Source organism: Nymphalis io, chromosome 27 (genome assembly GCF_905147045.1).
Source record: "Nymphalis io chromosome 27, ilAglIoxx1.1, whole genome shotgun sequence".
In the NCBI taxonomy this organism is placed as follows: Eukaryota; Metazoa; Arthropoda; class Insecta; order Lepidoptera; family Nymphalidae; genus Nymphalis; species Nymphalis io.
The window spans coordinates 4963635-4980589 of NC_065914.1; the positions used below are offsets into that span (position 1 = coordinate 4963635).

A 16955-nucleotide genomic window follows, 5' to 3' on the forward strand; every position below is an offset into this window, starting at 1 on the left:
ATTGATTCTGTTATCATTACAAATAGTTTTATAAAGGTTGTTCAACAGTATTGTATTTATTTTTAACAATTTGAACAGGTAAGCGTGTTTTTTTTATGTGTTTTTTATTTATTTATTGTTGATGCGATGTTTCATTCTTATTATTATTTTCTACTATCTTCTAATTTGAAATTCTCTTTGTCAAAATTATTCTATTCATACGTCAATCATTGATCACCTGATAGTTCTATAATGTTTCCATATAGTTTGGCTTTTTTTACAAACGAAATTGACAATCGAAACGAGTGTGTGACTTTTTATGCAAACGAGTTTATTGTATCCAATTTATGGTGAGTTAGGCAGTGGGTTTAAAGACACAAGGACATAACATCTGCAATTCAATAACCAGCAGAATATTGACAATGTTTTTGATTGATGATGAATACTTATTTTTAAAATTACATTTAGCAACAAAAAAATATGAGGCATATTAATATTAACAAGACAATTAGAGTTAGTAATTTTTATTTAATAGGTAGGCTAGGTTCTGATAGAAATAACCAAACCCTAAGATATAATGTCCCTTGTGTCTGTAGTCACACTGGCTCACTCACCCGCAATCACAACAATACTAAGCATGACTTGGCGAAAGAATATATTAAGAATGGGTGGTATCTACCCGGACGGGCTTAAAAAAAGTCCTACCACCGCTTCAATATATACAAGATGTGTATATAAAGTTCTACGCAAACGTGTTTGTATGTGCTTAATTGAATAAAGTGGACTTTGGAACTGCGACTTAATGGCACAGATTAAATTTTCCTATTAGCAATCAATCAAAGACATATACATTAATATAAGATTATATATATGTGAATGTGATTTTTAATATATATATTTTTTTTATTTTTTACAATTGCTATGAACCAGCCAATACAGGCGTAATAAATAAATAAGTGCAGGAGACAAGGACTTCAATGATTTTAAATTAAAAGTTATTATATATATACATATATATATATATATATATATATATATATATATATATATATATATATAATATTATATTATATCAATATTTTTTCTAAGGAAACGTAATGTATTTTTTATTATACGTGGATTTAATATTCTATGTGACCGTTGGGTTTTCAGGATAATATGAATGAAATATACACATTTGTGATATATTATCGGAGTTTATATTTCAGAAACTTAGTATGGCGCCGTCTGTCGCTGAATTCTTTCAAGACAAAAGCGTCTTAGTCACTGGTGCGACCGGTTTCCTTGGTAAGGTAAGGACAGTCGTCTGACAACATAACTGCTGTCGCAGCTCTATCAGTGATTTAGTAAACGGAAGTCTATATTTTTACTCCCAAGACTTTGAGTCCAAGCTGCCAAATTGCTACCCGTCTCATCAATCTAGGTAAGACGTTTATTTTGAAGGACAAACATAAAAATATTTTTTTTTATAAATGGGCTATCTAACACAAAAGGATTATTTCGAAACAGGCTGATAGTAGATCCTGTGATAAGTAACGTTCTTGAGGAATAACATGGTATTTTTTTTATTTTAATCCCCATAGTTTCCGCTTGCAGGCGTTAATCGAGAAATTGCTGAGATCATGCCCTGGGATCACCACCATCTATCTCTTAACAAGGCCGAAGAAGAATCTAAGTGCTCAGCAAAGAATACGAGAACTCTGGAATAATAAGGTATTCGAATTTGATTTACTAAACTAAAGAGAAATACATTGGTGTATTGGTGGACGATAATAACAATTATACACAATTGTAACGTGTGTTTTACAATTTATTAAAATAAGGCGGCGGAAGCTAGTCGGCTAAAACTCACCCCCGCCCTCGTCACGCGTCTCCCGTTAATTCGGATTTTTTTCATTTTCGGTTACGGAGTCACTGAGTTAAACATTTTTGCACACGTACGCTCGGCACGCGCCTCAGTATATGTTATTGTTAAACCGTAAATTGTGATTAATATAAATAATTGTTACTGATCATGTGATGATTGAATCGCCATTAAAACCCTGAAATAAAATATAACGAGTCTCAAGTAGTATTACACAGATTAATTTATACTCTCTAATTTATACTAAGAAATTGATACTCTCGGCACCCATTAAGGGTCCGGTCCAGTATCATAAGCCAGCCATTAAACCAATGATACAGGCAATAAATATGTACTTACATATCATATAGTGAAATAAATACATTTTCCTTGCAAATTTATCCACTTAACATAATATATGTTAACATAAATAACATGAATATTTAAATGTCATTTAAGCTGAGCTATTGTTATATTAGTAAACATACGTTATAACGTATAAAATGACAGCGCTAATTAATTTGAAATCAAGTACTCTAAAATAACTTTATTAAAGTTTTTTGTTTCATTTAGAATGGCAAACGACGAAATGTTCTACCAATCTCCAATGGTAAGTGGTCACCTTTGGTATTGGCTTTGTAAAAGGTATAAATCACTTCTGTTGTTAATGCCTAAGATGTTGACACTTGCTCACTCCACCTCTCAAATCGGAACATACCAAACACAATATGGTGGGAGGTTAGAGAAAACTCAAAATAATTATAAGGATTATTATATTACTGTCACGTTACATTTAAGACATTAATATAAAAACGAAAAAGTTGATATTTTAACATTCGGTAAAAAGAGTAAATATGCATGGTAGACTATAATAAATGGTAGAAATTCAATAGTTGCCTGAAGCTGTAAAAACATCACGAGACATTATATAACTAAAGAAACTTACAGCTACGCAGCGTAATTGGATAAACTTCAAATCATCCTCCTTGACAGAAAATTTTTTACGCAACTGTGGGACATTTGTGGGCCGTTTCACCATTTTTACTCACAACATTCAACCGAACCAATATTTATTCTTAGATATTTGAACGATTGCGAGAAAAAGAACCGGATTCATTCAAGAAGCTGAAGCTGATAGCTGGAGATATTTTGGAAAAAGATTTAGGAATTTCGAATGATGATCGCCAAGAGTTGCAGCGATGTTGTAACATCGTGTTCCACGGCGCAGCATGTGTTAGGTCAGATTTTTTTTTTAAATATTTGCTGGGAAGCCAAATGACTACTCCACCTGATGGTAAGTGGTAGTAGTCCAAACGCAACGACCGCCAGTACAGTCGGGAAAAATGTTCTGCACTAGCCACCCCCGCCTTGCTTGCCCGCAAGATGCCTCTTCATACCTCGTTTGAAGGAACCCGGGTTGTAAGATGAGGGGAACACGAGAGCTGGTAAAGAATTCCATTTATTGGTTGCCAAATTTCTTTGTGCGCGATGGGATTGATATCACAGTTAGATTTAAAATTTTGATTCTTGTATTAATCATTTTTGCTTAACACTTAAATGGTACAAACTTTTTTGGCACCGTTTTCTAGTTTTCAGTTCTAAAAGTAATAGCATTTCACTCGAACTGATTATTTATAATCAAGTTTTAACCACGCCTAGGTCAAACAATAGTTAGTTAAGTTTATGACTAACCAAGACCACAGTCAATAAAAAAATCTGAGAATGCTATACTTAAAATTGTTTATAAAAGCTGCAAACGGTTCTTACAAATTTAGGTAATGTTTTTAATTTATATAAGTAAGGTTTTGCTTTTTAAGTTTAAATTTCCTAAATAAAAATTTTATAGAAAAATACATTTTTTTTATAACTAAGTAGAATTAAGTACATTTTTTTAAACTAAATATAAATTGTTGTTCAGGTACTAAGATATTGCTAAATTTGATTCATGAAAAATAATACCAAACAACAATATTTCTATTTTTAGATTTGATCAAAAGCTAAAAGATGCAATTGAAATGAATACAAAAGGCACGCTTCGACTTCTGGAATTAGCTGAAAAGATGAACAATCTCTTGGTAAATATATTATATTATAGTGCTTTTGACTTTACATGATATTAAGCTGCAAGATGCTTGTAGATGTAGTATGATGCTTGTAGATGATTACATTAAGGCAATAACTTAAATTACAGGCATTCGTGCATTTATCAACGGCTTATTGTCGTTGCAAGGTAGACGTTTTGGAAGAGAAGATGTATCCACCAGTTCACGACCCCGAAAAAGTGATGGACTTAGTTGATTGGCTGGACGACGAAACGCTTGCGTATTTGGAGCCAAAGTTAGTGAACCACAAAATAAAGTTAATAGAGATAATCGAAGATATTTATTGGGTTCCCTAAAATTTAATTTATGATAACTTTAACATAAAAAAACGTTTCATAAACTAAACAAGTGACGACATCTCTTTCCTCATTCCAATAATACATATAATTTTATAATAGGTTTCAAATTTAATGGATTGCTGTCCCATCGAATTACGAAAATGAAGGAAAAGAGAGTGTATTTGTTAGCGCACACACTTGTGCGCAATAATATGTTCTAATCAGTTGGCTACTCTCTTTGATATTGATTGGCCGAAATCTGTCAGGAGGATCTTTATAGTTTGTCCAATGAATTAATTATAGAACTAGTAGTTTGCATAACGTTGAAAATATTGTAACTGTGTCATTTGATTGATTATGATTGATGATGATTTTTTTTTTCGGAAAAACGCTTTAGGCATTTCCCCCACGGAAACAGTGTGTATGTGGGGCTCGCTGGTGTCCAAAGCGCCTAATGTGCCCCGAACATTGGAATACCCACTAAAAAACCAGCGATACCCTTTCCGTCTTCACGAGGAGCGCCACGGGATCGCTTTCTCATGCTACCGTGATTTGATTGATAACCAATTCTACTAACAAATTGTCACTTTATCGCAATCGAATCAAAGCGTTGTTTTTTTTTTGTTTTTCTATTTCTCGTTAGAAATTAGTTGAATTTTCCCTATAACCTAAAAACCGAGCTATTTCTGTTTCCAGATTAATATCATCTGAACCTAATACATATTCATATACAAAAGCTATAACTGAAAATCTCGTAGCAAAATACACGTCAAAATTTCCAGTTGGTATTGGACGTTTGTCCATTGGTAAGTTAAAACATATTATACATATTATATTGTTTGTTTGTTTGTTCAACCTTACTTGGTGGTAGGGGTTTTGCAAATTTGGGAAGGTACCACCTCATCACTTTTTCTACCGCCAAACAATACTTAATATTGTTTTGTTACAATTTGAAGGGTGAACGAGTAATATAAAGGCAAAATGGACATAACATCTCAGTTACCAAAGTTGGTGATGCATTGGCAATGTATGGAACGGTTAATATTTTTTACAGTGCCAATGTCTATCGTCGGTGGTGACTATTTACCATCGAGTTGACCTTTTGCCAACCTATTTTAATTTAAAATGAAATTAAAATATGTCAATATATCTGATGTGCTTAAAAACTTATAATATTTATTTATATTTCTGAAAAAACATTAACGTTTTGTTTTACAGTAACTGCTGCTTACAAGGAGCCAATACCTGGTTGGGTTGATAATTTAAACGGACCGACAGGCATTTTAATTGGAGGGGGTAAAGGTAATAGTTAAATTTACTTGGCGGTAGGGCTTTGTGCAAGCCCGCCTGGGTAGTCACCACCCATCATCTCAGTACCGCCTAACAGTATTGTTGTATTGCGGTTAGAATGGTGAGTGAACACTGTCAGTATAGACAAAAGGGACCTAGTTCCCATGGTTGATAGCGCATTGGTGATGTAAGAAATGGTAAATATGGCTCCGAAGTGTTAGGGTGGTGGTAGCCATTTAACATTAGTGACCTCTCTGCCTTTAACATAAAAATCGTCTACCTATATCATAAAAAGACAGGTTGTATTTCAATGCACGTAGCGTCCATAATACAGCCGTAAGATGATATATACCTTATTATTTATAAGGTTCCTATCATCCCACGGCAAATTCTAAAAGGCCTAATGAGAGTAGGAACTTCGTTGGTGGCAAGAGTTCTTCTTCATATGTCAGTGTTATTGTTCGAAGGTGTTCTTCGCACTATGCTCTGCAATGAAAATTATCAAGCCGATTTGTATCCTGTGGACATGGCTGTAAATGGATGTATATTACTTTCGTACGTTTGCGGTTTGGAAAAGTAAGTATCTAATATATTATACTGGTGGTAGGGCTTTGTGCAAGCTCGTCTGGGTAGGTACCACCCACTCATCAGATATTCTACCGCAAAACAGCAATACTTGATATTGTTGTGTTCCGGTTTGAAGGGTGAGTGAGCCAGTGTAATTACAGGCACAAGGGACATAAAGTCTTAGTTCCCAAGGTTGGTGGCGCATTGGCTATAAGCGATGGTTGACATTTCTTACAATGCCAATGTCTAAGGGCGTTTGGTGACCACTTACCATCAGATGGCCCATATGCTCGTCCACCTTCCTATTCTATAAAAAAAAAAATCTCGTGCCTGTAATAACACTGGCTCCCTCCCTCACCCGTGTCATCGCTGTGGATGTTTTGCTGTAGAATAATTTATAAATGTTCGGTACCAATGTCGGGGGCGTCGTGTCAGTATACCCAAGCGATCCCGTGACACCCCTATGAAACGGAGTGGGTACTGCTGAATTTTTAATTGGTGTTCTGGTGCATACTCCCCATTCTAGATGATGAAATCGCGTAAATACGTTTTTACAGCGAGCAAGAAAATGGTCTGTAACAAATCTCCACACGATATGTATCCTTTTATACGTGTTATAAAACGTGTTATAAAATATATAAATGATAAATTAATTAAAATACTTCTTGAACAATCAATTATTTCCATTATATATATTTTATCAAAAATTCTCATTTCGTTTCAGATCCAAGGAAGTTAAGGTCTGCAACATGACTCAGTCTAGACGAAATCCCTTAACTTGGAAAGAATCCTTGGATGCTGGTAATTATTTTATATAATTATAACTAATTAAGGCTTTCAGTGTCGATACATTTACGAGTCCTGAGAAAAAAAAAGACTCGACCCGGAAAAACGAGACTCGAGAATTTTTCGATAGTTGTATAGTATGAGTTTGAATACTCATAGTTTATTCATTTAGGCAGTTAATACAATATTTTTCAATTAAGTCGAGACTGCTATCTCCAGTTTTCGAGACCATAAAGGTCTCGAAAACTGGAGATAGCAGTCTCGAGTCTTTAAAATACGACAAAATCGTCGAGACTCGATATTTTCGAGACCGAGACTCCCGGGATGAAAGCCTTAATACTACAATTGCATGTCCTTAACAACACACGGTGTGTGTTACGTATGGATTATGGTCAAATCATCAATATGACGACTTCGATAAATAATGAAACATTTTTCAAGTTGATAAGAGAAACATTATCACTTATTTTAAAACAAAGTGCTCCGCCGCGGCTTTCTGTCCATCTGAATGCGATAAACTCAAAAACTACCGAATTAATTTTCATACGGTTTTTATCAATGGAGTATAAATTATTCAAGTTTTGTGAAAGTTGGCTAAAATATATATTAATAATAATAATATTCTGGGACATTTTTCACACACGGCCATCTGATCCCAAATTAAGCTTGTACAGATCTTGTACTATGGAAACCAGGCAACTGATATATTACATATACTATTTTTCTTTTGTAAATACATACTTATATAGATAATTACACCCAGACTCAGGACAAACAGACATGTTCAAGCACACAAATATTTGTCCTGGATGGGAATCAAACCTACAACCTTCGGCGTGAATGGCAAGCATCCACCAGCCACACCGACCGGCTCAAATATGACGATATATGTTGATAATTTCGGGAGCCGCCGACTCGGAGCATTTCTGACGTGTGCCGCGTAAACCATTAGTTTAATATGTATACGTTCTATGTACGAGTAGACCAATATCTGCCCATGTGAAGCTTGGACCTACGTGGCCTTAGGTAGCTGGTAAGACAGTAGAAAGTTTTTCTATATTTTACAGGTCGCAAGATCATCAATGAATATCCATTCTCCGTTTGCCTCTGGTACCCAGGAGGTTCTATAAAAAAGTGTAAATTGTACCACAAGATCCACGCTTTCTTTGCTCATCTCATACCAGCTTACTTGGTCGACTTCCTGATGATTTTGTTGGGGAAGAAGACTTTGTAAGTATTTCGAATTCTGCATCTTCATCTTTAAAAATTCTTTCTTCGTAATCATTTATTTATTATCTTTATTGCACACTATTTACAAACAGCATATAAAAGACCCGATAGTGCATAAATACGCAAAGGCGGCTTTATCCCTTACAGTGATCTCTTCACTCAATATCGGCTGGAACAATAATCTCAATTAAAATTAGAATTTATTCAAATAGCTAGAATCTTAATATAATAGGAAATATACTCTTATTTATATACATACATTTACACTTATACATACTTATATAAGAAATAAATGACCTTACACGTATAATAATGTAACATGCAATAATCAGCTGACATTACAGAAATGTTTTAGGGTTTCTGAGCAGCCTTGCTATATAAAAAAAATACAAACCCTTGGCGCCATTGAAATTACTTGTAACGCTTTAAAGTTGGGGCAAATTCGAATATTCGTAATATCTCTTAATCTAATTACTTTTACAGCATGGTGAAATTACAGAAACGAATTAACGATGGTCTCGAAGTCTTTCACCATTACACCATAAAAGAATGGTGTTTTAAAAATGATTATTTCAGATCATTCTCGAAGCGAATTTCTGAAGAAGACAATGAAATATTTTACACAGATACTTTGGTAAGATATTCAATATTTTTAGGAATTTAATTGGTGGTAGCGTTTTGTGCAAGTCTGTCTGGGTAGGTACCACCCACTCATCACATATTCTACCGTTAAACAGTAATGTTTAGTATTGTTGCGTACCGGTTTGAGGGGTGAGTGAGTCAGTGTACAGGCATAAATGACATAATATCTTGGTTGCCCAGATTGGTGGCGCATTGGCGATGCAATGAACGGTTAATATTTCTTACATATTTGATGTTTATGGACGATAGTAACCACTTACTATCCGATTGTTGTTATTTTAGCTTTACAAATGGGATGACTACATAAGAAACTATATACTTGGTGCGCGAGAATTCTGCTGTAACGAGGATATTTCTACATTGCCATACGCCAGGAAACTAAACCGAAGGTAGGTATTATCATGATGATAAAAAATTTCGAAATCCTGAACCGAAACCACGAGTCCGGCCAATAAAGTTATCATAGCATATATATACATATACTCGTATAAAGATCGCGTCGGATTTGTCACCCCATCGGATTATGGGACTGAAAGAGTAAAAATTCCACTTGCGTATTATCTTGACAATAGCTTTTTGAGAATTGGTGAGGGGTACATTATTGTATTATATATAAAGTGCTATTTTCATTTGTATTCATTTTGTAATAAAAAAGTAAGTAAAATACTTTGATAAGGGCTTCTCTTCCTATCAGAAGTTCCTGATCTTGCAGCATATTAATTTATAATTATTTATTTAAAAAATACACTAAATAATATTTAGTATTTTTTTTATTTACTATAGATTTAATTAATTACTAGAGTTGGTTGTTGATTGATCAGGCTTGCCATCTCTATATACCAACCACGAGACGAGTAAACCCAAATGAACAACTTTGACACCGATATCATTGGTTCAGATCTTTTCCATAGTGAATATGGATTCGGAAAAAAATGGCGTTTTCAATGTCTACGAAGTTGTAATCCGAACTTCGAAAGATAATGTGGTTCTATCTAGTTAAGTGGAGTAGTGTTGTATTATAAATAAAGATAAATGAATCAAGAACTGTTTGTAGTGCGTAATACAGCAGAACAATTAGAAAATCGCATGCAATTTGTAACTATACGGTTTGTTTACCTTTACTTCTACTCCGATTGGGTATAATTGTTTTGATGTTCGCCATAATAATAAGGAATTGGCTTTTGTTTCAGATTATTCTACTTGGATATAGCTGTAAAAACAATTGTCATATTGTTCCTCATATATCTATTTTATGTTTGTTGTGGATTATTTAGTTAATATGTATATAAGTTTTTATATTACTAAATTATTTTATGGATAATGCGTTAACCTATTTATTTAAAATTAGATTTTCCGGATGTTACGTTTGTTGAACATTGTAGTTATTTAATAAAGTAATTTAAATAAGAACATTTTTTTCATAATATACTAGCAAAACCTTTGTTATAATATAGCCTGTGCCCGAAATAACAACGTTATTTTGGTGTTGTCACACCAAACTGTCTTTAAATGGGGGTTTTTTCTTAATGCTGAAAATTCAAATAAAAATGCATCAATTAATCAAATAATACATTTATTTTAAGATATAGTCATACTGTTTTATCTTATATTGTTTTTTTTAATTTCTCCAATTCCATCCTAGCTTTTTCCAATAAAATTTGGTTTCTTTCTTCTACTAATATTGCAGCATTCTTTTTTATTTCTTCAACTTCCAGCTTTAAAATAATATATTATGTAAGCCAAACGTGCAGTTATTATATACATAGCAACAATCAAATTAATAAGCTATAGAAAATCATATATACCCTTGTTTTCAATATTTGCTTTTCCATTTTCCTCTTGTAATCAAAATGTCTAATTCTCAGTACAGCCTTTCGACGAATGTCTGTGCTTCTTCGAGCTTGACCTGTAGTCTTAAGAACTGCTGGACATATTTTGCCAGTTCGATCTAAAATATAAATGAAAATTAAAATAGGTTTGACTATTAAAATAATTTTTAATTCAAGACTAATTCATTTACCTTCACTTTTTGAATCATCAATTTGTGGGCTCGTAGAACCAGAAGTTTCTGAAGATGAAGTTTCCTCAATATTTTCTTTGTTCAAAATATCGGCAAATGTAAAATAAATATTTATAAACTTATTATCAAACATAAATCATATGACATCAACACTTTTATAATAAGAACCATACCGTACTCGTCGATTGAATGATCGTCGATAGAAGTATCAGTTTTATTTTCTATGAATGAGTCTAATTCTTTACGCGTATCTAAGATTGAACTGTCATGATCAAAAGATTTTCTATTTTCGCACACAAACTCTGGTGCAGCCTGATAAGTAAAAAAATATATTAGAAAATATCTGGTCTCTAATTAGGAAACCCAGAGACTGTTACGATATTTACGTCTTCAATCATGCTCATTGTGGCATCACGTTGTGGTGGGGAGGATGCATGTGGTACAGCACCAGTCCTCATCAAGTTACCTGTTTTAGTGGCATGGGCCTTGCGTGCAAATGCCTTCATATTATCCCATGCCCACTTTAAAGTGATTGTCTCGCGCTAGAACAAGCATGTAAAATAATATTAAGAGTAAAACCAATAGACAACTCCGACATTGAATTGGCGCGATATTATTAGACAAAATCTTAAATCTATGGTGTCGTCAAAAAAATACGTTTTGAATGTCTGCGATGTTTTTATAGCTAAATAATAAATTAGGTGATTTCTTATAAATAAAGATATATTAGATTATATATATAGAACTGTTTGTAGTGCATTATATAGCAGAGCTTTTATAAATCTTTTATAAATGATATGGAATGGGATATACGTCATCGGTGATTTGTCTTACCTTTTGTACATTTGCATTACTATTAAATTCGCTGGTTATTAAATCCCACGCTGTTTGTTTCTTAGCGACCGTCTTGGCATCTATTAATTTCGCTTCGATGATTGGTTTTTTCTTTATTAGTTTTGCCAATAAATTCTTTTCGTAGGCTGTGAAATTCGCCTCTCTTTTGCGTGATGTCTTAAGTCGTGGATCCTAAATTGAAACAACGATATATAAATATAAAGACTCTATTTATATACTACTGGTGGTAGGGCTTTCACTGGTGGTAGGGCTTTGTGCAAGCTCGTCTGGGTAGGTACCACCCATTCATCAGATATTCTACCGCAAAACAGCAATACTTGATATTGTTATGTTCCGGTTAGAAGGGTGAGTGAGCCAGTGTAATTACAGGCACAAGGGACATAAAATCTTAGTTCCCAAGGTTGGTGGCGCATTGGCTATAAGCGATGGTTGACATTTCTTACAATGCCAATGTCTAAGGGCGTTTGGTGACCACTTACCATCAGGTGGCCCATATACTCGTCCACCTTCCTATTCTATAAAAAAAAAACATACATACTTATTTATTTATTCTTACCATTATATATTTATCAAAGTCATAATATAATTTATTCATGTACGGTCTCAAAGCCTCTTTTAAATCGTCATTTTACAATCTATATATATGCGAAATACCACACATAAACTATTCAGAAGTTAATCTTTTCAACAGTCAAAAAATTACAAATAATCATATATTTACATATAATTATATTTATATATAATTTCGTGTATGATTGTTAACGAATACTAACTACAAACTCATCTATCACTTATATAAATCAGTTTAAATTTAATCTATTGATGTTTGAAGTGGTAACGTCGTATGAATGTTCTTGTTTTTTTTTATATATTAGCAAATGTGTATAATATAATAGATATAAATGTGTATGTATGTATCATTACGTACCGAGTTTTTTGACGCATGCGCAGCGCTGCATATGCAATTTTTGTTTTTTTGGTGGTGAAATGAAGATGTACCCAGAGTTTCATTGTTAGCATTTCCGTTTGCTTCATCACACGATAAGCCCTGGACATCGATTATATTACTAAAGACCAGACGTAGAAAATCGTAAGTGCCTTAATTGTTTTCAACGTAAAACTAACCTTATTCTTATTCGGCTCACGATCAGATAGATCGTTACTTTCCTCGCTTTCTTCTTTAAACGAAATATACCGTTTCTAAAACATAGCAACAGTAGACATTAAACTGCATGTGACCATGAAATAGATGATATAAATACTAGATCGTCAAGTGAGTAACTTGACTGGTGGTTGGGCTTTGTGCAAGAAAGTCTTGGTAGGTACTACCCACTCATCGCATATTCCACCACCAATAACAATACTTAGTATTCTTGTGTTACGGTTTGAAGGATGAGTGAGCCAGTGTAACTAAAGGCGCAAGGGACATAACACCTTTTTTTTATATGTTGGCAGAGCATTGACGATGTAGGGGTAATGGTTCATATTTTTTTACTAATAATGTCTAAGGGCGGTGGTAAATACATACCATTAGGTGTTCCATTTACCAGTCTACCTACCTAAATAGGTAAAATAAAAAACTTCTCTTAACCTGAAGGGACCCACTAGCTACTTTGGCACATCTTGGAAAGTAATTGTGAGTAAATCGTACATAAATGAAATGGTAATTTGATTATTCCGTACCGATTTGATTGTCTTTTGAGATTGGGATGAAGATGTCCGATTTTTAATATTTGCTTTTTCATCATCATTGCACCATGGACGCTGTAAAACGATTATGTTATTTATTTATATAACACTTTATTTTACCTTTTCGGTTAGAAGGCTTTGTGCAAGCCAGTCATACTCGTGTCCGGTCCTAACATAAGCTTAACACTTAATTGGGGGGGGGGGGGTTAGTAAATAGGAAATGTTTGAAAATGGATATTAAAGACTAGACGAGTAAATTTTGCAGATGCTTCTTCAGTGGTGGATTTGCAGATGTTTCGAGCATACGCTATAAATATTTTGGCCGCCTTTAATTTTCAAAGCCAGAGTGCCACATTTATTTTTGACATTCAACAATTTAGTTGAAATTGCACAAGAAAAGATTGACTCGAAGACTGTATGACATCACAATGCCGTTAAATTTTTTTCATGATTGTCTACAAAATTAGTCCCTAAGTTTACCACCCTAGGTTTATATCTGCTTAGCTGGCTGGTAAATCCATCACTGTGCTCATGAGGTTTGTATGAAATAGTAACTAACCAGCTGTAGCTTATCCGGCTCGCGAGGATCATATTGGTCTTCATCTATACTTTCTTTTTTGCAAACAATATTTAGACCCTGAAACAGTAAAAGCAGACATTATAAAAAGTTTTCAAGTAACAATGATTATTTAATAATGATAGGTATATTGAATACCTAGTTTAACTTATAAGGTTGCAGATAAGACCTATGGTAGAGCAACCTCTACACCGACGTGTAAGACCGTCTGAGTAGGCTCATTGCTTAATGCTAATTACTGTGTAACGACAGGAACAAGAGATAACATCTTAGTTCCCAGGGTTGGTGATACACTGTCGATATAAGGAAAAATTAATATTTATTTCATCGCCACCCCTATGGCAGATTGTGACTACTTGTCATTAATTATATAAATAAAAGAAACCATTACTGATTTGTACCGTATCCGGCTCAAGAGGATCATGATAATGTATATATTTTTTTCAAATAATGTACAGATTCTAGAACATAGCAACACTACATATGATACGCACTAAGCAAGAAAATATGAATATAATGAAAAGTATGATTAAGGTCTCAGATACCGTACTCCTGGATTCGGTTACCGGGTCACCACCGTAAAATGAGTTTTTCTTTATGGAATTCACAGTAGCGGTATCAAATTGCCATTACATCGGATTATGAGAGAGAACCAATAATTGGCGAGGATAACATTGACGGCGATAGGACGTTGTATACCACACATTCATCCCTTATTCTACCATTAAACAACACTGTATATTATTGTTGTGTTCTTGAAGAGTGAGTGAGCCAGCGTTATTACAGACACAGAGGACAAACGTCTTGGTTCCCAAGTTTGGTGGCGCATTGGCGATGTTATAAATGATTAATATATTTTATAGCACCAAGTCTATGGAAGATGATTACTTACCATCGTGTGGCCCATTTGCCAGTCCATCTACCTATTCTAAGTTAAAAAAAAAAGAAGATCAAGTGGGCATGCATTGTTGTAATGAATATTAAACCAAAAGTATTTATCAAATACCTTCGTTGGTATAGCAGTTTGACGCAATTTGCATATGCCTCCTTTAGTAAAATACTTTTCGCTTTCATCGAAATGTAATGAACATATCTTGGTGTATTTTATAGGTTGCCAGTATTCTTCTTTGCGGTTAAGCCTTATTTGTTCTACCCATCGACCAGCAATAATCGGGTCAGTAGGAAATCTAAAATAAAATACAATTATTTATAATCATTTTAAATGTTTTAATATCTTTAACTTCGAATCATCGAAAATAATTGTTTCTAAACGAAATTACGAGATGGCCCTGTGGTAAGAACGCGTGAATCTTAACCGATGATCGTGGGTTCAAGCCCGGGCAAACACCACTGAATTTTCATGTGCTTAATTTGTGATTATAATTCATCTCGTGCTTTACGGTGAAGGAAAACATCGTGAGAAAACCTGCATGTGTCTAATTTCACTGAAATTCTGCCACATGTGAATTCTACCAACCCGCATTGGAGCAGCGTGGTGGAATAAGCTCCAAACCTTCTCCTCAAAAAGAGGAGAGGAGGCCTTTAGCCCAGCAGTGGGACATTCACAGGCTGTTACGGTAAACGAAATTAACAAGACTAATGTATATCGTATAATCTATCATCTAAAGAAAAAAAAAGTAGGAAGTTCCTTGTCTCTGATTAATACGTTAGGACAACATAGGTTTTCATTTATATAAAGCAATAGTACTGACTATCGATAGATTATAAAAAAAGACAAATGGAGCGCTCGGGACAAACATTGTGCGGCCTGTAATTCACGTGTAAAAGCGCTGTAGAAACTGATGCCCAGTGTGTGAGTAGGGCTGCCATAGTAGTGAAAAAATTCCCCATTTTTTTATTAAATCATATTGTGTTGTAGAAAAATAGTAATTAAATACAATAATGGCTTTATTATTAAATACTAGTTTCTGCCCACGTCTGCGCCCATTCGTGGGGCGGAATGTTGTTTGGCACTCCATATCGTTTTTTATACCCCTCACAAGGTGTACGAAAAATATCATGACAATCGGTTGAGAAATGAAGAGATGAAAGCGTAACGAATACAAACTAAACTCACTTTCGCATTTATAATATCAGTAGGATATATATATTATAATAACCTATTTTTTATTACTGTATATTAAACTACTATTACTAATATTTCTGAAATTAATGAATAACGTCGAATTGAACTTATAAATTTATGATTATGTTACGAATTAAAGGCCTTACTTATAAATGTTGCTTAGTGGCTGTTTCTACCATTATTTAATTGACATTCATAAAAATAATACAGAGCTTTCTTTAACTAATCACTCGCTAAGCAACCTTTATGAGAAGCGCTGTAATATTTTTGTTTTTAAATCATATTTCTATACATTTGATTGCTTTGACATTTACGTTTGATCTCTATATGAGATCAAACGTGGGAAAGGGGACGCAATTAAATAAACAAAACACAGCTTATTTAAATGAAACTACATACTTAGGATTGTCTTTTAATTAACTGTAAATAATGTTTCAATGTCGGTATTTAAATAAACTTTTCCATTAAATATCAACGATTTTACGTATATTTATGCTTTATAGTAATTTTACGATACTTATTGGCATTTAAAATTGTCATTAGATAATAAATATTTAAATTGTCTCCGAGATGTAATATTAGTTAAAAGATTTAATAATAATAAAATTTAGTAGTGTTTTAATCTGGCAACACTGACTTTCAATGTTAAGTAAATTGCTATTGACTTAATATTAAACGACAACGTCTGTCAAATGCACAATTTTATTTTTGTTTTGATGATTGGGTAAAACATTACTCTGAAATATACGTTTCTATGTAGTACTTACACATGAAATGTTATGTCCTGATGCTCCTGGGTATTCTGTGATGAGTTAGGACACCCTTTTACTGCACAGTAAGTCATTATTCAATAAAAATGCGCGAGGTCTTTACTTTAAGAGTTTATTTTGACTACTGCTACTGACGCCGTGAGTCGTGACGCGCCGGCCACTGAGCAAGCGCTCTGAACGCGAGCTGTATAAGGCGTAGTGTAGACACTAGAAAACATAGTCGCCATAAAAGCTGTCTTAA

The 16955-nt window shown here is 33.8% G+C and overlaps 2 protein-coding genes across 3 annotated transcripts; one reads left to right on the forward strand and one right to left on the reverse strand.

Moving 5' to 3' along the window:
- Positions 1 to 10127, forward strand: LOC126778864 (putative fatty acyl-CoA reductase CG5065). The gene is made up of 14 exons (XM_050502592.1): positions 1 to 78; positions 1188 to 1271; positions 1576 to 1692; positions 2903 to 3060; positions 3807 to 3897; positions 4014 to 4159; positions 4899 to 5008; positions 5421 to 5504; positions 5960 to 6068; positions 6784 to 6860; positions 7913 to 8075; positions 8559 to 8709; positions 9000 to 9106; positions 9908 to 10127. Exons 2-14 carry the CDS (start codon positions 1197 to 1199, stop codon positions 9993 to 9995), a joined length of 1476 nt encoding a protein of 491 aa, XP_050358549.1. The 5' UTR covers positions 1 to 78; positions 1188 to 1196; the 3' UTR covers positions 9996 to 10127.
- Positions 10128 to 10273: 146 nt separating this feature from the next.
- On the reverse strand, positions 10274 to 16903 carry LOC126778868 (myb/SANT-like DNA-binding domain-containing protein 3). Of its 2 annotated transcripts, XM_050502600.1 has the most exons (12): positions 16712 to 16903; positions 14865 to 15045; positions 13841 to 13918; positions 13276 to 13356; positions 12718 to 12792; positions 12521 to 12640; positions 11572 to 11763; positions 11124 to 11279; positions 10911 to 11049; positions 10738 to 10812; positions 10523 to 10665; positions 10274 to 10432 (listed from the first exon to the last, which is right to left on the reverse strand). In XM_050502600.1, the coding sequence occupies exons 1-12, from the start codon at positions 16786 to 16788 to the stop codon at positions 10322 to 10324; spliced, it is 1428 nt and encodes a 475-aa protein (XP_050358557.1). In that variant the 5' UTR covers positions 16789 to 16903; the 3' UTR covers positions 10274 to 10321. The 2 variants fall into 2 exon arrangements, with proteins under 2 accessions (XP_050358557.1, XP_050358558.1); XM_050502601.1 differs by lacking the exon at positions 12521 to 12640.
- Positions 16904 to 16955: the final 52 nt, after the last annotated feature.